Below are 20,692 nucleotides of genomic sequence, written 5' to 3'. Positions count from 1 at the left end.
TGCTGACTTGGAGAATCTCGCAGTGATACGTCGATCAATCACTGCCATGGAGACAAAATTCACTGAGGTGTTTACAAGAGTGTGGGATGTCAAGAAACAGATCGATTATCTGGAGTCATCGGAAAGGAAATTATCTGCTAATCCGCTAGAAACCAAGGTGGATTTGGAAGGTGTCTGGGAGAAGTCGGAGGACATGGAGAACCACAGCCAGCAGAATAACATCTGAATCGTCGGAATTCTTGAGGCCGAAGAGGGTCAGGATATGGTGAAATTCCTGGACGGGCTCTTTCCAAATCTGCTTGACATAACAAGCCATAAGCTGGAAATCGAGCGAGCTCAAAGGGTTCCGGCTCAACGATCTGCTGAGGGAGACAAGCCCCGATCAATTCTGGCCAAATTTCTGAGATCATCCGATAAAGATCTTGTGTTGCGTGAGGCGAGGAGTAAAGGAAAAACCACAGCATTTTCTTGTTCCCAGACTTTGCAAATTCGACAAGAGAGAAACACGATCGATTCAAGGAACGCAAGAAACTCTTACATCAATGGAAGGTCGCTTTTGCACTGATGTTCCCGGCCAAATTGAGAATAGATGCTAAGGATTAGGGATGCACCGATCCGATACCTGGATCGGTATCGGCTCCGATACTGAAGCTTTTAGACGGATCGGGTATCGGTCCGATGAGCCCGATCCAAATCCGATACTGTGTGTTAGTCATGTTCATCACTGTCAAGCTCCAAAAATGACATAAAAGAACCATAAAAACACAGTTAAAGTAGTTCATATGACTCTTGCATTTAAAAATAAAACACTGGTTTCTTTTCTATGAAGACTTGAAGACTGGAATTTCTGTTAATTTTGCTGCAACATTATCCAGTATACAAGTTAATAATAAAGTGTTTCTTAATAAGCTATACATTTATATTGAAATAATGTGTACGTAGTTAGAGGTTTGTGTTTCTTTACATATTGAAGAGTACTCCCAATTAGTTCCACACAATAATGTAAAGATATTCTAAACTGATTATGCAAAAAAACAACACTGTAATCAGCTTGGGATCGGTATCGGCCTATACTGAGATTTCTGATATCGGAATTGGATCGGAAGAGAAAAAGTGGTATCGGTGCATCCCTACTAAGGATGACCATAAAACATTCACATGTCCCCAGCAAGCGATGTCCTTCATAAAGTCAATGGAGTAAGTCATTTTGTGGTACTCACGTTGCAGCCAAGTGGATCGACTCACTGATCATTCACTTGACTGTTCGAGGAAACTGAGCGCCTTTTTTATTTATTTTTGTGCTGGTTGCGCCTAGCGGCTGGAGTTTGTTTTGTGGAGTAACACTCCTTCGGGACAGTTTTGTGGATGAATCTGCACGTTCTTTGTGCTTATGCCTCCTATTCGCTGGAGTTTGTTTTGTGGAGTATTTCTTGCAAGACACTGGAGGGATTGGGTCATTTGTTGCACTCATGTAGCAGCCGAATGGGCCGGCTCACTGAACATTCGTTTGACTGTCCGAGGAAACTGAGCACCTTTTTTTTTTTTTTGCTTGTTCCGCTTAGTGGCTGGAGTTTGTTTTGTGGAGTAACACACCTTCGGGATAGTTATGTCATGACTCTACATGTTCTTTGTGTTTATTCTGCCTACTGGCTGGAGTTTGTTTCATAGATTATCTTGTTGTGTAATTCTGTCTCACAAACTCACAAAATTTGTGTAGAAACACCAGATTTGAGCAATCCGATGGCAAAGTTGTCGCGGGGGCTCTAGTAGGCGTACATGGACTGTTTGAGTTTAGAGGGATGGACGCCAGTTGGTGCTGTCATGTGTGGGGTTAATGCGCATGTTTTCCTTTTGTCTGTTTGTTTGGTTCTGGGGGAAGTTCGGGGTTTGATTGTTGCACTAATGTTAGAATGTGGTCTTTATAATTTTGTTTTTGACACACAATCTATTTTTTCTAATATTTCAAAATGTCAAATGTTAATATGAGTGGATTGTCTCTCTCCACGTGGAATGTGAATGGGTTGGGGCACTCCATTAAAAGAAGGAAGGTTATTTCTCTTCTTAAGTGTGAGAAATATGATATAATGTTTCTTCAAGAAACGCATCTTTCCCCGCAGGAAGCTGAAGAATTTGTGAAGATATGGGGTGGACATGTTTTCTTTAGTGTTGGCTCAAGTAAGAGCAGAGGGGGTCATTACACTGATAAGTAAGCATCTACAGTTCAAATGTCTCAAACAGATTAAAGATAAATTAGGAAAAGTCATTACCGTTTTAGCAGAAATTCAGGGGCAAAGTCTTATTTTGGCTCATATTTACGCACCAAACGTTGATGATCAGGGCTTTTTTATTGATCTTGAAGGGATGTTGCAAGCCGCTGGCACCCCTCATGATATAATATTGGGAGGAGACTTTAATCTTTTGATGGACACAGTCCTTGATCATAGTGAAGCAAAAGTGTGTAAGCCCCCTAGAGCAACACTGACATTTCACAGGATGTGTAAAAATCTTGGTCTTACAGATATTTGGAGACATTTGAACCCTTCTGGTAGGGACTATATATTTGTTTTCATCAGTCCATAAGATTTATTCTAGAATAGATTTTTTTTTATATATCTAAGTCCCTCATTTCATCTATTGTTGATTGCTCAATTGGAAACATTTTAGTCTCTGATCACGCCCTGGTGAGTTTAGAGGTGTTGCCACATATGGAGAAAAGGAATTTACATAGTTGGTGCTTTAATGTATGTTTCTATCAAACTAATCGGAGAAGATAAGTTACACCCCGTTATCTCGCATTTGCACTCGATATGGACAAAAGTGTCCAGTGTTTAATTCGGACATTTATTTAAATGTTGCATCGAGCATATGGCTGAACCCAAAATTATGTATTAATAAATCCCCTTTCTGTTGGTCAGATTGGATTGTGAGGGGGGTTAATACACTCGGTGACCTATATGTGAGTGGAGTGTTGAGATCCTTTGAAAGTTTGGTTCAACATTTTGGGATTCTCAGTCTCAGTTCTTTAGGTATTTACAGCTGTGCCACCTGCTCTTTACTATTTTTAGGAGTAGCATACACCCCCCTAATGCGGCAGATACTCTGGGAGTGGTGATTACTGCTTTTGGAAAAGGTCATGAGGCATCAGTGTATTACTCCCTGCTAATTCAGAGTCTGGGGGATGGAGCTTTAACTTTTATCAAGAGATTATGGGAGAAAGATTTAAACTTGGTATTGGAGGGAGTGTGGGCTAGGATTCTAAAAAACATCAAGTCTGCATCCAGAGATGCAAGGGTGTGCCTTATGCAATTCAAGATTTTACATCGATTCTATTGGACCCCCTCTAGATTGTATAGGCTTGGTTTTAAAACACACCCACCTGCTGGTGATGCCAATCAGAAGATGGAGACACAACCCATGTTTTTTGGTGGTGTGTTAAGATCTAAGAATTTTGTTTGAAGGTTCAGAGTTTTATGTGTGATGTACTGGGCACTCAAACTTCGGTCATCAATATAGGGAATAAACACATAAAAAATTGGGTTCTAACCAGTGTTATGATCGCCAGACAAATTGTTTTAATGGGATGGAAGTCGGCTGGAGCGCCCCATTTCAGGAATGATGCACAGAGATGGGGAGGGTGCCGGCTTTCGAGTAAGTGTCAGCTAGAAGACTGGGGAACTAGGATTCGTTTGTTGGGAAATGGGGCAACAATTTGGTGTTCTTGGAGGGCTCTTGGAGAGGGGCAGTGGAGAGAGAGGTATAGTTATAAATGTGTGTGATTATTATTATTATATATATATTTTTTGTGTGTGTGTGTGTGTGTGTGTGTGTATATACTCATGTGTGACCACAGGAATGTATGTTGAGGGTCAGGGTGGGTTTGGGGTTTGGGAGGGGTAATAGTGGGGTTTAAATGTTGATTCTGTGTATATACGTTTTGCTTTTCTTTGTTTACTGTATGAATCAATAAAAAATGTTAATAAAAAATTAATAAATAAATAAATAAATAAATAAATAAATAAAAGGGATTTCCATTAGCATCATTTCAACCTCAGAATACTATTAAACACAATACAGAATTTGAGATGTGATGGAAATGACACTGTGAATTTTCATGAATTTCACAAAAATAACAGAAATCTCTTGTGATGCATGTACATTCACTGTTGGGCATTGCTAAAAGACAAATTCTACAAATTATAGAGAGTGTGAAAAATGTTTTAACAAGACTTTGCTTTCTAGAAATCACCAGTTTAGGTGCCAGAAGTTGAAGGAACACCCATACTGTATATAAATGCTACTCAGAGTTCCAAAATGTTAAGTGATTTTTTATATTCTAGAGTAGATTTTACTGTTTTTAAAGATCCGTCTCCATCCATTCATCAAACTCTGCCTATTGTCATCATGTAGCACATATACATACGCATGTGAGCTCATCTTGTATGGTAAAGACCAGCCTGCCTTACTCTACTGTTAGTAAACAGAACTGGTGCTTGGGCAGCTGGATCTGCTGGCAACACCACCCAGAGCCGAGATGGAAAAGTTGACATGGGCATTCTCAGGACAGAAGCATGTTTCATAAAAGGTTGGCAAAGACACAGTTAAACTAAATGCTACGAAAAAAGAGTTTTGTGCAAAATAAGAGTCCATTACCAGTGTTGTGCAACCTGTTTATAAACCAGAAACAGGGTGATGTGTCACTTCTAAAACTAATGCAAAGTGAAAAATGTAAAGGTCTGTTGCCTTTGAAGATTTGATGCCTTTTTTTGAAATTTACATCTATTTTATTTGTATGTTGTTGGTTAAAAGGTAACATGTAATGAAACATACAGGTTTTGAACAACATGAGGGTTAGTAAATGATGACAGAAATTTCATTTTTGTGTGAACACTCCCTTTAAATTTTTCCTGACAGCTAAAAGAATTAGTACCATGTAAAGGAGAAAGTGAACTGGCAAAAGTGGAAAATGTGAAGATCAGTTCCCGACAAACGGTGTAAGAGCATGCAGTAAAGTTATACAAATTAACATTCTTATGGAATGTCACATTTGAAATGTCATAGACCATGAAGGTTGTAAGGAAGAGGTGGAGTGAGGACATTAAGGGTGTTTGAGTAAAAATTAGGGATGCACCGATACCACTTTTTCTATTCCGATCCGATATCTGAAATCTCAGTATCGGCCGATACCGATCCGATACCAGTGTTGTTTTTTTCATAATCAGTTTAGAATATCTATACCTCACTGAGTAATGCTAATTATATGTAAAGAAACACAAATGTTATTATATATTTACTTATTAAACACAGCCTTTTGTGATTCACAGAGCTATTGCACTTCTTCAAGTGACTTTGAATAAAATGCACGAGTCATGTGAACTACTTCAATGGTGTTTTTATGGTTCTTTTATGTCATTTTTGGAGCTTGACAGGAACGAACATGACTAACACACAGTATCGGATTTGGATCGGGCTCGTCGGACCGATACCAGATCCATCTAAAAACGTAAGTATCAGAGACGATACGATCCAGGTATCGGAACGGTGCATCCCTAGTAAAAATGAGAGTGGTCTGCCCAAGTTGTTTGACCCCCCTAAACTGAGCAATGGCCTCCAGGACAAACAGATGGTTCTATTCACAGTCAGAGAACCAAAGAATTAGGAAGAGAGAGAGAGAAACGTAATCAGGACCCCTGAATGAAACTATCAACTATCGACTATCCTTCCTCTTTTCCTCTGCTGTCCTCTCTCGATCTCTCTCTTTCTCCTGCAGTTCTTTGTCTATATTTGGCACGGGGAGCAGCTAGAGAAGCAGAAGCTATAAATATCCGGCAGTGAAGTTAAGGGGGGCTCACTCACACATGAACACAGAGAAGCAGGTCAGAAACTCTGTTCCAAAACCTAGACTTCTAAGGGGCCGTTCAGACTGAACATGTTGTGCACAATATCTAGATGCAGAGCAACTAGGGTTGCAAAAATCAAAGTTGGAAACTTTCCATGGGAATTAACGGGAATATATGGGAATTAACGGGAATGCATTGCAAGTTAGCCTATAACAGGGAACTTAAATGTAGTTGAAAAAAAATCTTGCAGCATAATCTTGGTTAAAACAACGTCATGGTTACTGGTGTAACCTCCGTTCCCTGATGGAGGGAACGAGACGTTGGTGTTGATGTAGTGACACTAAGGGTCACTCTTGGGAGCCCGAGACACCTCTGGTCTTTGATAAAAGGCCAATGAAAATTGGCGAGTGGTATTTGCATGCCACTCCCCCGAACATACGGGTATAAAAGGAGCTGGTATGCAACCACTCATTCAGGTTTTACGCTGAGGAGCCGATATAAGGTCCGGCCATTTCAGCGGGTAGTTCAGCGTTGTGGCAGGAGGGACCAACGTCTCGTTCCCTCCATCAGGGAACGGAGATTACACCAGTAACCATGACGTTCCCTATCTGTCACTCATTCGACTTTGGTGTCGAAGTAGTGACACTAGGGGTCCCTATACAAAACGCCACAAGGCTGAACTGTGTTACGTGAACTGGCGGTGTGTGGTGGGCAAACTTGCTGTGTGCCTCATAGCCAGCGCACCAGGTCGACACGTAACCTCCCCCAACACAGTTATGAGTGTCAAACGGCCCTTTTTGGGGACAAGTCGACTACCCAGAGATAGACAGGCTTAACGCAGTCGTGGCCTCTTTCCCCTTCTCTTTTTCCACTCCCTAAAAAAGAAGGGGGATTATCTGACTGGGCCGCCAGGTCTAGTCGGGGGGTGTCCCTCCCAAGGGGAGGACACCGCAGAGACCACACCTCGCCCCAAGAGAGGGGGGGATATTTAAGTGGAAGAATACATCACATGGTCTTTCCAACCATGTGGAGAGCCTTCAAGGTAGATCCGGCCCAATGGGGGAGGAGTTACTACAACATGGAGACTGAGGGGCTCTGCCCAAGGAAGACGCAGTTTGCCAGTAGGGAAACGAACTAGCGGAAGATATAGATCGCATGGGGTTAGCCTTACAGGGAACCGCCACATGCGGAGCACCTACCCCAGAACCGGGCTCTTAGTTAGCGCGTGTACTGGGCCGGCAGCGAGTCTCTCCGAAAACTCGACTGCCACAGGGCTCGGAGGAAGTCAACCAGGGAACAACTTTTGTGAACACTACTGGGAATTAACAGCGCATGTCTTCAGCTCAAAAGGAGGTGGAAGGCGCTATGTGCAAGCGATACACCCGGCCGGCTATCCCGGGCTTATCCGCTTATGTTGCGTGCCACTACCTGGGATGAAACCGGTTCCACCCGGAGGTTGTAGAACATTGCAAAGGTGTTGGGTGTTGCCCAGCCCGCTGCTCTGCAAATGTCTGTTAGAGAGGCACCTCTGGCCAGGGCCCAAGAAGCCGCTACACCACGGGTAGAATGGGCTCGTAGCCCTACCGGGGGCGGCATGTTTTGGGTGAGACATGCCATAGTTATGGCATCAATGAGCCAGTGGGTGATCCTCTGCTTGGAGTCAGCGCTTCCTTTCTGCTGTGCACCAAAGCAGAGCTGCTCAGAGATTCTAAAGCTCTGCGTGCGATCCAAATAGATGCGTAAAGCGTGCACGGACACAGCAACGACAGGGCTGGGTCTGCCTCCTCCTGGGGCAGCGCTTGCAGGTTCACCACCTGGTCCCTAAAAGGAGTGGTGGGAACCTTGGGCACATAGCCGGTCGGGGGTCTCAGGATCACGTGAGAATAGCCCGGACCGAACTCCAGGCACGTTTCGCTGACAGAGAACGCTTGCAGGTCACCTACCCTCTTGATGGAAGTGAGCGCAGTCAGGAGGGCAGTCTTCAAGGAGAGTGCCTTAAGCCCAGCTGACTGCAAAACTCAAAGGGGGCTCTCTGTAGACCCTGAAAAACTACAGAGGTCCGATGAGGGAACAAGGCGCGGCCTGGAGGGATTCAGCCTCCTGGCGCCTCTTAGGAACCTGATGATCAGATCATGCTTCCCTAAGGACTTACCGTCGACTGCGTCACGGTGTGCTGCTATGGCAGCAACATACACCTTCAAGGTGGAAGGGGACAGCCTCCCTTCCAACCTCTCTTGCAGGAAGGAAAGCACTGATCTGACTGCGCACCTCTGGGGGTCTTCCTGATGGGAAGAACACCACTTAGCGAACAGACGCCACTTAAAGGCATACAGGCGCCTCATAGAGGGAGCCCTAGCCTGAGTGAACGTGTCTACCACCGCAGGTGGGAGACAGCTTAGGTCTTCCGCGTCCCGTCCAGGGGCAAGACATGGAGATTCCAGAGGTCTGGGCGTGGGTGCCGGATGGTGCCCCTTCCCTGAGAAAGAAGGGCCTTCCTCAGGGAATTTGCCCGGGGGGAGCTGTCACGAGGAGCGTGAGGTCCGAGCACCACGTCTGGGCGGGCCAGTAGGGTGCTTACCAGGATGACCTTCTCCTCGTCCTCCCTGACCTTGCACAGGGTCTGTGCGAGCAGGCTCACTGGGGAAAACGCATATTTGCGAACGCCAGGGGACCAGCTGTGTGCCAGCGCGTCTATGCCGAGGAAGGCCTCGGTGAGGGCGTACCAGAGCGGGCAGTGGGAGGATTCTTGGGAGGCGAACAGGTGCACCTGTGCCTGACTGAATCGACTCCAAATCAGCTGGACCACCTGAAGGTGGAGTCTCCACTCTCCCTTGAGGGTAACCTGTTGTTACGGCGCGTCCACCAGAGTGTTGAGGTTGCCCGGGATGTGAGTGTCTTGCAGCGACTTGGTGCTGCTAACTCCATTGAAGGAGACGGCGGGCGAGTTATGACATACAGCGGGAGCGCAGACCGCCTTGGCGGTTGACATATGCTAGGTGTGGGAGCACCAGGTCCCTGTGTGCGCATAACCCGTCTCGAGAGTGAGCTAGGATTAGCCAGTCGTCGAGATAGTTGAGAATGCGAATGCCCACCTCCCTTAATGGGGCAAGAGCTGCCTCTGCGATCTTCGTAAAGACGCGAGGAGACAGGGACAGGCCGAAAGGGAGGACTTTGTACCGATACGCCTGACCCTCGAACGCGAACCGCAGGAAGGGTCTGTGTCGAGGAAGGATCGAGACGTGAAAGTACGCATCCTTTGGGTCTACCGCTGCGAACCAATCTTGATGCCGGACGCTCGCTAGAATGCGTCTTTGCGTCAGCATCTGGAACGGGAGTCTGTGTAAGGCCCGGTTCAGTACTCGCAGGTCCAAGATTGGCCGCAACCCACTGCCTTTTTTCGGTACAATGAAGTAGGGGCTGTAAAACCCCTTCTTCATCTCGGCTGGAGGGACAGGTTTCTATCGCGTCCTTCCGTAGGAGGGTAGCGATCTCCGCGCAAGGTAGCAGCGTTTCCGTCTTTCACCAAGGTGAAGTGGACACCGCTGGACCTGGGCGGATGCCCGGCGAAGTGAATCGTGCAGCCGAGTCGGACGGTCCGGACCAGCCCTCGTGACGGACTGGAAAGCGCAAGCCATGCGTCCGAGTTCCGCGCAAGGGGGACCAAAGGGACAATGTCATCGGATATACCGGCGGGTGGGGCCTCGCGGCGGGGCGGAGCTCGAGGTGCCACACCACATCGTGGCCGTGCTGAGTCCGAGGACATCGAAGCACTTACCTGGCTCCTTGTGACCACCCCCGGAACAGCCTGGGACGGGGGAGGAAGAGGCCTGTCTTCATGACCCATGGAGACTGTCACATTGGGGGCGGATTTGTGCCACAGCTGGACGCTCAGGGCGGGAGACCGCCGCTGGAGCGCCAACCTGCCAAATGGAGTGGTGGACGGTGGTCGTGATGCCAGCCATACACACCGGATATGTGACCCAGGGAACAAGGAAACCACTCTTGTGGAGCTCTTGAGTACTGCAGCCACTTGGGCATGCAGCGCAATTAAATGCAAAAGGTAACAAAAAGATGAAGATCTGCTTACCAGCTCCAGAGCAGCGGGTTTCGTTGTCCCTGGGTCGCCCGTCTCAGGGGCACTTCGAAGACCTCCGTGGGTTCTTTGGTGCCGGCTGTGAGACAGGTGGCGTCGGCTTCCTGCGGTGGGCTCCACGCCGGGGCCGGGCCGGAGGGGCGGGCTGCGGCGGAGCCGGTGCAGTCACCGCAGGGGGACGCCCTCGGCGATGAGTAGATGGGGTGCGGGATCTTGAGCCACGCCGGGGCAGGATAAGCCGGCTAGCATCCATCTACTGCTCTACCATCGAGAACTGCTGGGCAAAGTCCTCGACGGTGTCGCCGAATAGGCCCGCCTGGGAAATGGGGGCAGTAAGGAATCGTGTCCTGTCGGCCTCACCCATCTCGACCAGGTTGAGCCAAAGGTGGTGCTCCTGGACCACTAGTGTGGCCATCGTCCGCCCGAGAGACCGCGCCGTGACCTCCGTCGCTTGGAGAGCGAGGTCGGTCGCCGAGCGCAGTTCCTGCATCAATCCCGGGGCGGAACTACCCTCGTGCAGTTCCTTTAGCACCTTGGCGGACTTGCAGGAGAGCCGTGGCGTGCAGGGCGGAGGCGGCTTGTCCAGCAGCGCCGTAGGCTTTGACTATCAGAGACGATGTAAACCTACAGGCCTTGGACGGGGGCTTTGGGCACCCGCGCCAGGTGGCGGCGCTCTGCGGGCATAGGTGCACCGCGAGCGCCTTTATCCACCGGGGGATTGCCGAATAAACCTTGGCCGCCCCACCATCGAGGGTAGTGAGAGCGGGGAAGCTGAAAAGATCGGGACCGGGCAGTAAAAGGTGCCTCCCGCGACCTTGTCAGCTCTTCATGCACTTCCGGGAAGAAAGGAACGGGGCGGGTGGGGCGTGGCTTTGAGCGGCGCCGCGAGCCCAGGAACCAATCACAGAGCCGCGAGGGTTCAGGGAAGAACGGTGAAATCCACTCTAACCGACGCTCGCGGCTGTCCAGGAAAGCATGTCGTCATCTCCGCGTCAGCCTGTGACTGGGCGATCGACCCCGAAGGGAGGAGCCCAGCTGAGGCTTCCGACTGGACGAGCCCGCTCTCCGATGCTGCGCTCGAGAGCTCATCACTTTCGCGGGCTCAGAATAAGAGGTCGAACTCGCTGTGAGACGAGCCGGCGGACTCACCCGGAAGCCCGATCGGGGCAGATGAGCGTGCTGGGGAATGGGAGGTCCACGGGGGGATACCCGGCGGAGGCGGTCCCATTGGGGTCCCCAAATCGCCCCCAGTGCTAGCCGCGCTGGCCTCAAACCCGTGGGTAAAAGGACCGAGGCGGGAGCCTCTGGGGTGGCTCGCTTTCATACGAAGGCGAGCCGCGACCGCAACGTTGCCATGGACATATTCTCGCAATGAGAACGTGACCATCCACGAACGCTGTCTCCGCGTGAGCAGTGCCCAGACACGAAAGACAGTGATCATGACCGTTAGAAGGCGAGAGATAACGAGCACAACCAGGAATAACACACAATCGGAAAAGCATCTTTAAAAAGACGCGTCTTTAAAAAGACGTTCCGTGTGTGCGCTCTTTTAGAGAAATATATACTCTTTTAGAGGGGAAAAATGCTCTTTCAGAAAATATACTCTCTAGTTTTTCTGCCGAAGTGCCCAGGGGCATTCTCTGCAGTGCACCAGTGCAGAGGAGGGAGAAGCCGCTGAAATGCGCCGTCAGATCCAGCAGGTGAAATGAACAGTAGCATTCAGCTCAGCGAGCATGACTGTTCGGCTCCGAAGAGAAAATCTGAATGAGTTGCATACCAGCTCCTTTTATACCCGTATGTTCGGGGGAGTGGCATGCAAATACCACTCGCCAATTTTCATTGGCCTTTTATCAAAGACCAGAGGTGTCTCGGGCTCCCAAGAGTGACCCCTAGTGTCACTACATCGACACCAACGTCGAGTGAGTGACAGATAGGGAACCAGAATTAATGCAAATTCAGTTGAATTTCTACCCTGCGCATTCCTCAATCACAAGCACACAGCACACTACTTACTGCAGGCTACTTACTACAGCAGGACTATTGAAGCCACACTACTGCATTTGAGCCCAAGGACTACATCATGTCAAGTAACTTTTGATGATATTACTAGGGTAAATATATTTGATCTATGGTATTAAAGTTTAACTAGCAAATACTAAATCAAAATGTGTTTATACAGTAGCTAGCTAGCCAGTAAATCAGATATGTTAAATGTAAGCTAGCTAACACCATTTCATTGACAATTTAAGAGGCTAGCTATCATGGTGCTAGCTAGCTCAACTGTGATGCTGTTTCTTCTGCCTTCTGCTAGCCAGTTTTCTGTTATCATACAAGAACATAGGTTAGTTTGATTTAGCATGCTGATTGAGGAGTGTTCATCTATTCATCTAGCCTATTTCAATTCATTTGTCCAGCATCAATTGTAAAATATTTTTACCATTCCAGAATATTCCAGTTGTTTAGCTAACTATTTATATATCTGTGCATGGCATTGCATTAGTGTTTTTTACAAGCTTGTTTCTAATCTTATTCTACAGATCAATGCCACGTGCGCCATCTGATGTGTGGATACATTTCACCTCAGCCAATGTAGAAGGAGAGGCTGTGTACATTTGCAAATACTGTGCAAAGAACTATGTTAAGAATGCCACAAAGACGCAGCAGCATATAGCCAAGTGGCCAAAGTTTTTTCCAATATTTCCAAAATTCCCCAGCTTAACTTCCCATGGAAAGTTTCTGGAAAGTTTCCGGAAATTTTCCGGCCATTTGCAACCCTAAGCGCAACAAATAGAACAGAATGCAGATGTCTCCAGACAAGTTTTTTTTTTTGAAGTTCAAGTTCTTTTGAACATAGTGTCTAAAAAAAAACACGGCACGCCTGTGTAAAGCGCTGGGAGGAAAAACAGACGCTGCGACACCTGCAAAGGCATCCAAGTTGTTTTAACACTGGGCAAGTCTCCCAACTCTCAAAACATGGTGCAACAGTGAAAATACATCTGTCTAATGCATTTCTACATAGAGAGACAATAAAAAAACAGCACACACAGACACAAGAATACATTCGGTCTGAAAAGTCCCTTAGGCAGCATCCTAACTTAAATGGAACCTCATAAGTGACTCATTTGGAACGCTCTACACAGGACATCTCCAACTCTGAACACCACACAAATAGCACTATACACTTACTATACTAAAGCTTATGTGGAACTCGACTCACAAATGATTCCAAAAATGTTTGACGTTAGCATGTTGTTAAGCTAACAATGTAACATTCTGAAGGGCCGTTTAAACAGAACACATTCTTGTGCTAAAAAAATCTAGATGCAGCAAAACAATTACTGTAGAACAGAATGCAGGTGTCTCCAGAAACTTTTTTAGAATTTTAAGTTATTTTTAACATAACAACCTAAAAAACGCAGCTCTCCTGCGCGAGGCTCTAAAAAGGCCAGGCACGCCGCAACGGTCAAAGATGTCCAGCTAGCGCATGTTTACATGGAAAGAAAATTAAAAACAGTAAAGATGGATGCAAGAACGCTTTCAGTCTCAACTGAAACTAACACATCCACACTATAAGGCCACATAAAAACTGATTTAGGGTTTGAAAATGCATACATTTTGCTATGTTTACGCCTCTCATCCACACTAGAATGCTGTTTTCCTCCACTGAAAACAGAGACTTTTGAAAACGCTCTCCATTGCCACATACTTTGGAAAAAGATGACATTAGGAAACTAAAAATAGAGCCTTAAGCCACATTTACACTAATACGTTTTCGTCTGAAAGCGCATTGATTTTGCTACATTTACACCTCTCATTCACACTAGAACGCTATTTTCCTCCATTGAAAACAGATACTCTCCATAATGGGATTCTTAGGAAAATGATGACGTTAGGAAACTGAAAACTGAGTTAAAAACAGATTAGTGTAGACGGGGTCTTAGGCAGCATCCTAACCCTTATAAAATTCGAGAATTCATGGCAAATTTGCCACAAACTAGCCGCAAATTCGCCACTGATGCAAATGAGCTCTGCGGCAAACTTGCGGCAAATTGTCCATTGTTGCCAAAGGTTTACTGCAGGTTCACCACTACCAGTGAAGAGCTGCAAGCATTTGCTGTGAATCACAAGGTAATTTGCATGTGAAAATAGTGAGTGGCAAATTTGCGGCAAATTTATGGCAAGTTTGTGGCTAGTTTTTCAGAACTCTAGATTTTTTTGTAAGTGAACTAAAATGGAACCTTATACTGTAAGTTACTAGTTTGGAACGCTTTACGGAGCCAAAAACTCTGAATAAACAGCAATCCTCTCGCAAAGCGCACAGGAGTCAAGACTCACTATTGACTCCAATAGTTAGATGTTAGCATGTTGCTAAGCTTACAGTGTAATACTCTAATGAGCATACTGTAACAATACACAGTACATACAAATATTGGGTAAAACAGTCCCAATAGATAATCAGATTGAACATATCGATATTTTTCTGTTTTAAACGAAATATAAGTCTATTTTAGTCAACATTTCTCTCATCTTGTCTGCTTAGTTTCTCGCAATTCAGCCCAACAAGCTACCTTATAATGCAGCACAAAGTTGTTTGCTAAACATTAAAGAGTACTCTAGCAAATATATGTCCTCAAAGATAACAGACATGGACTAAAAGCCACAAAACAAATGCTGTCTAGGTAGGCAGCTCACTAGGTTTTGGAAAAGAGCTATTATGTTTGTATAGTGTCCAGTTTCATGTAAACACACACACAGTCGGTCTGCTTTGTAAGTACAATGACATATTCTTTAAGATTTCCGTATTTGGGTCTAAGGCCATATTGGAAGGCCATATTAACTTAGCCATATGAATGATAACAAGCAACTTAACCCAAACAATCCTTCCCTGTTCCTCCTGAGTTCCTGTAGTCTACAGATTTTTTGTGTAAACTGGTCAAACTTGTGCTTACAACAGTCTGTCTGAGTTGACGTCTGGCTAGAAGACGCCTTTGTCTTCATCTACTGTCAATCTAAATTCTCCTGCACTTAAAGTCTTCACACCCTTTCCTGTCCCTCAGCTTTAGGCCAAAATGGGAAAAGACTGGAATCTCAAGCCAAAACCTGTTAGAGAAACAGGGATTCTTGGAAGCTCTTGGGGTCATCAAGGGTAGATAAGAGCAATGAGTGTGCAGAACGGAGTTGATACACAAGTTCTTATCAGTCTCACACAGCACTCGCTTGCTCTGTCCTGGTCTGACTTCACATTCCTGAAGGCTGATCTCATCTCATACAATACACAACTGCAGCCATGCCAGACAACATCTAAGACAAAGCAACTCAGAAAAACGTGCACAGGCATATTTTCAAAGTTAACGAATTCTCATGGCTTCTGCTGATGTTTACAATCGCTTCCCTCTTATTATAACGCAGAAACTAAGACAACAAAACGTTTAGCTAATTAGCAAGGGGTGCGAAGGCAAGCATCACTATTGTTATTGCTCATACTTAAAGTCTTTTCACACCTGATGCAGCACAAAAAAGCAAGACGAATTGCCAACGAAAGGCGCTTTTATATCAAAAGCAAGCCAAATATTCGTTGTTATCACACTCACGCCTTTACAATAGGTGGTGCTGACAGTCAATTTTACTCCGGTCCAGTAAGTGGCGCAACACACCCTTCAGGTGGTCCGCCCTCTCCTATCATGGATGAGAAGAAGAACTACTACACAAGTTTGCACAACAACCATGGAATCACAGTGCGAAAGACAAACTAGTGAGTTCTCTAGCGAGTCTGTAAGATCCATAAAGTTGTTTATTAAAAAGTGATACAAAGTCAAAGATGTCGCAATATATTTTTATCTTGTGAAGAAAACTCACGTAAGATTAGAAGGGATGTAGAGGTAAAAATGCAGCAATAAAATACATTATGAATACAATCCACGTAATTTTTTGGTTTTTGAGACTTTTGATGCAAATAAAACACATACTCTTAGCTGGTTTAGGATTTCTTCCTTGAGTTGCTTTAGCGCCACAAATTGTGCTGTTTTGGTAATTGCAGAAGCCCCTGACATGAGATTCAAAGCTAATATTTTAACATTTCATCGCCTGTCGAGAAATAAAAAAATCACCAGACTCACTGTAAAAAACAACCTCGCTATGTCAGTGCGCGAATGTTTGCTCGCGTGTGAAAGGCTCCATAGGAATCTATTGTTTTGATTAGAATCCTTCACTGTGGTGAAAATTTGCGTTATGCGTAAAAGGGCCTTTTTCAAAATCGCTAACACTCAATATTTACTTTTCATGGCTGGGCCTAAGGGGGCATGATTGCCCCCCCAAAAACAAACAAAGACTCCAAAACAAACAACGCACCGTCATAGACGCCGGGCAGGTGAGATTTGTCTACATCAATTTCTGCCATGGCTGAATCCACGCTGAAATCACAGACTCATGATTTGAAGAAACCTGCAGCATCAAACTCCAGCAGATTCTGAAACATAACATACAAACCTGAGACCTGACATTAACCATCTTTAAAATAAAAGTTCCCATACAGAAATCTGATATAAATGCAAAACACATTTATGAAATATATATTAATTTATGTTTTTTACCGATACTTGTACAGAAATGCAACATATATTTCAAAATACAACAAAAATGACAATTTTCATATATGTAACATATATTTTAGCAAATACTAGTGGTATTTAAAGGTGCACTCAGTAACTTTTGTCTTTGTGTCATTTTGGACTTACACTGACACCTAGTGGCTTGGATGTAGCATCATTTAAAATCAATAGTTTTCAGTTTCATTAATCAATGAATGAAAGTGATCAAATAAGAGAGCGGAGATTAAGCGAGTAGTATTCGGCTGGTCATGTGATTCTAACATGGCAGCCCCCAGGGTTGGGAGGGTTACTTTTGAAATGTATTCCACTACAGATTACAGAATACATGCTGTAAAATGTAATTTGTAACGTATTTCGTTAGATTACTCAAGGTCAGTAACGTATTCTAAATACTTTGGATTACTTCTTCAGCACTGGTGGATTTTTTCACTTGTTTTGACTATAAAAACTCTGCCAGTACAGTAAGATAAAATACACAGGTTAAAAATACATTCTCTGAAAAACCGAAATATCTTATGCAGTGTTGTTTCTAAAACAAGATAAATCAAATTGATCTTGTTTTAAGGATTTTTTTATATTTTTACAGGAAAACAATAAAAAAATTATTATCAAGAATATGATTTTTGCCCTAATATCAAAGATCTTACTAGAAAAAAAGAAATTATGATCTAACGTGAATTTTCTTATAAAATATGATCGTGCCTGGTAACATGTGCATGTAAAATGACTAGAAATAGCATTTTAGCTTAGCGTAAAGCTGACAATTTACACAAGGTTTATTTCTATTTCTTCTGCTCCAAACTTACTTCAAACTTACTTCTCTGTCTGCTCGTATGAATATAACACGTCATAAGAAAGTGTTTCACCGCTGTTCAAGTGCACTTTGGATCACATCATTTATATGTATAAATGTTTTCCATCTGAAAGGACTAAATATTAAATGAAACAAATGACAATAAAATGCAAAGTAATCTGTTCAGTATTCAAAATAATTTTTGAATGTAACTTTTCTAATTATCAATGATATAAATTGTAACTGTAGTGGAATACAGTTACTTATATTTTGTATTTTAAATATGTAATCCCGTTACATGTATTCCGTTACTCCCCAACACTGGCAGCCCCCATGTGTGGACTCTCTCCATGTAGAATAAAACAGCTTTTATAAGGTTACTGATATGACTGAGTCTTCATTTTAATGTGAGTGCTCATGATTTCCTACATATATTGCAAAATTACAATTCATGTTATTAGGAGTTAAACTTTTTTAATGAGGAAAAAATTACTGAATGCACCTTTAAATATGTATACACACACACACACACACACACACACATATATATATATATATATGTACATGATCATATATGGCCATATATCAGATTTCTGTATAGATATTATAAACATATATTGTAATAACAATCTTAATAATATAACAATAATAATCCATTCAACTCATTAAAACTAACATGATTAAATGGAAATATTTGATACATGACAATCTATCTATCAGTCAAGTGTAAGTGAAGTTAAGGTTTATTGTTCAATTGCTCCCAACATTAAAAACAACTCAATACATACAATAAAATGCAGAACATAAAATACAGCATGCAGTCCACACAATTTAATATTTTGTAGCTCATGACAAAACTATATGCACATTAGATTAACACTGTCTTGCAGAATACCCACCACAGTAATATATGGAAAACAGGTCACACGTTTCATTACACTGTTCATGTTCCTCTGTTTCTGACATATAATGAGAACTACGTAATATCAATCAACAACATATTGGCTACATAATATATGAACAAATATTTTATGTTAATGTTCTAATTTTGATATTATACGTTATTTTGTGTTGCATGTAAGTACACATAACTACTACCCTAGATTGTAGCCTAATTAAAATCATTTCCATGCAATAAGTGTAACATGGGAACTGTAATATAAAGTCTTACCAAAAACAATTCAAACATAAATTGTATGTGATAAAAACACACTTACCCTCTTCTGCCGCTTCAGAGACACACGCAGATTTGTGAAAGTCGCGTCTCATCCACAGCACACACACGCGCGCGCGCACGCGCTTGATTCATGCGTGAGTTTGACACACAAAAGAACAAAAACACCCATCTGTTGTGTGACTGCAGTCTAACAGAAAAGCATTTTCTCTAAATAATCAGATTAACCTCTCTTATACATAAATTCTGCTGCGTCCTTTATTCTTCATGTTTTGTTCTCCTGTGCACGTTTTACTGCCGTTGTTACTTTTGTCCTCAACCAAAACAAAGTTAATGTCGACTATGCGTGTGCATTTAACGCCACCTGCTGGTGCTTCTGAGTAATTATTAAAGACTTGTAAATCATTAGAGTAGGCTACAATTATGATAAAAGCATTAATTATGAAATAAACACAAGAGCAACAGAGCTTATTCATAGTAGCGCCGGTCTTTAATTTTTGACGGGAATGAAAACGAGGCTGTGAGCGATAGACTTGGGCTCAGTTTATTGACATGTACTGTGTAAAAGTCCTAGATCTAATTTTCACAACTCCTGTTATCTGGAGTTTTTTGTCTGCTGAACATTTTTTTGGAAATATATTTTTTTAAATGTGTCGTCAAGGGAAAGATCAACACAGATAGGTCGTGCCATGTTGTGTGTATCGTCGCGAATCGCGACTAAAGCTGGTTTATGAAATGCTTAATACATTAAACATTAAAGACACAATTGTAATTAAAATGTTATTTTAGTAAGCAAATGTATTAACCCTTGTGCGTCAGTTAAAAAAAAGTAACTCTTTTAAAAATATAAAAATATCCGCGTCAAAAAACTGCCATAATAATATTATATATTAATATTATTTTCCACTTTCAGTGAGTTAATTTTTTTAACCAACATCAATTATGATCATAACTACCAAATATTCATTCATTTTCAGGATTTTAACCCTTTAAATGCCAGTATGTTTACGTAATGCCACTGTTGTTGTTTCTTACACACACAAACACACACACACACACACACACAGATTTATCAATACACACATATAAAACACACTCTGACATCCATACCAACACACCCACACAATTTTAGCTGCATCATCTATTCAGTTGGCCTGCAGTGCTCTATAATACAGCAAACAGAAAATAGGGAAAAAGCATGTATTTACTCCATAGGCTAAACATGAGAAAAATGGCGCCATCTGGAGGAAAATATATAACTATTAAATTTTAAGCCAGGGCTCCAGAAAGAAAGCATAATATCATAGAATTCATGATTTTATGCTTTAATTGCACTTGGATCAAAAACTGCAGTTTTAATGGGTTTCAGTGGGGACATTTTTTTCATGAGGAAATCTACGGGGGCAATGCCCTCCGGCCCCCCCTTAGACCTGGTCATGGAAATATTAAAGAAATGTAATTCATACAGTGACCCCAAAGAGATTTTAAACACTTTAAATGTGTATGAATGTCAATTAAAGGAAGATTCCGGGTTTAGTTCAAGTTAAGCTCAATGGACAGCATTTGTGGCATAATGTTGTTTACCACATGGTGATTTTTTTTCTTTAAAAAAAGCAAAAATCAAAGTTACATTGAGCCACTTATAATGGAAGTTAATGGGGCAAATTTTTGGATGCTTTAAAGGCAGAAATGTGAAGCTTGTGATTTTATAAAAGCACTTACATTCATTCTTCTATTAAAACTCATGTACTGTATTATTTGAGCTGTAAAGTTGTTTAAATCGTAATTTTTACAGTCGTTTTAGGGTTTGTTGACATTACATCATCACAGAAATGAATTTGTAAAATTGGCTATAACTTTATACAGAAAAGGTTAACATGCATGTTGTTTATATCTTGTGGCTATACTTTAGAAACAGTGAGTATTTTAACATTTAGGGATTGGCCCCATTCACTTTTATTGTAAGTGCCTCCTTGGCTGTAACACAGATTTCTGCTTTTTTAAAGAAAAGGAGGGGCAAGTCAATATACATTATTTTTCTTAATCAATATTATGCCACAAATGCTACTGATTCAGCTTAACTTGTATTGAACCCAGCATTTTCCTTGTTTTTATTAAAAAAGTGGTTATTATAAAAATAAATGATATATATATATATATATATATATATATATATATATATATATT

At 42.9% G+C, this 20,692-nt stretch overlaps 1 protein-coding gene across 1 annotated transcript in view; it reads right to left on the bottom strand.

Annotated features, from left to right (window-relative positions):
• Positions 1 to 18,774, bottom strand: part of LOC127426607 (coiled-coil domain-containing protein 50-like) — a 44,529-nt gene extending 25,755 nt beyond the window's left edge. The window contains exons 1-2 of the mRNA XM_051673531.1: positions 18,549 to 18,774; positions 16,279 to 16,396 (exon numbers count right to left, since the gene is read on the bottom strand). Of these exons, the coding sequence (XP_051529491.1) occupies positions 16,279 to 16,327 (49 nt within the window). The 5' untranslated portion in view covers positions 16,328 to 16,396; positions 18,549 to 18,774. The remainder of the gene's footprint in view (positions 1 to 16,278; positions 16,397 to 18,548) is intronic.
• Between the last annotated feature and the right edge of the window lie 1,918 nt (positions 18,775 to 20,692).

Source organism: Myxocyprinus asiaticus, chromosome 35 (assembly GCF_019703515.2).
Source record: "Myxocyprinus asiaticus isolate MX2 ecotype Aquarium Trade chromosome 35, UBuf_Myxa_2, whole genome shotgun sequence".
Taxonomy (NCBI): Eukaryota; Metazoa; Chordata; class Actinopteri; order Cypriniformes; family Catostomidae; genus Myxocyprinus; species Myxocyprinus asiaticus.
This window is presented reverse-complemented; position numbering and strand designations above follow the sequence as displayed.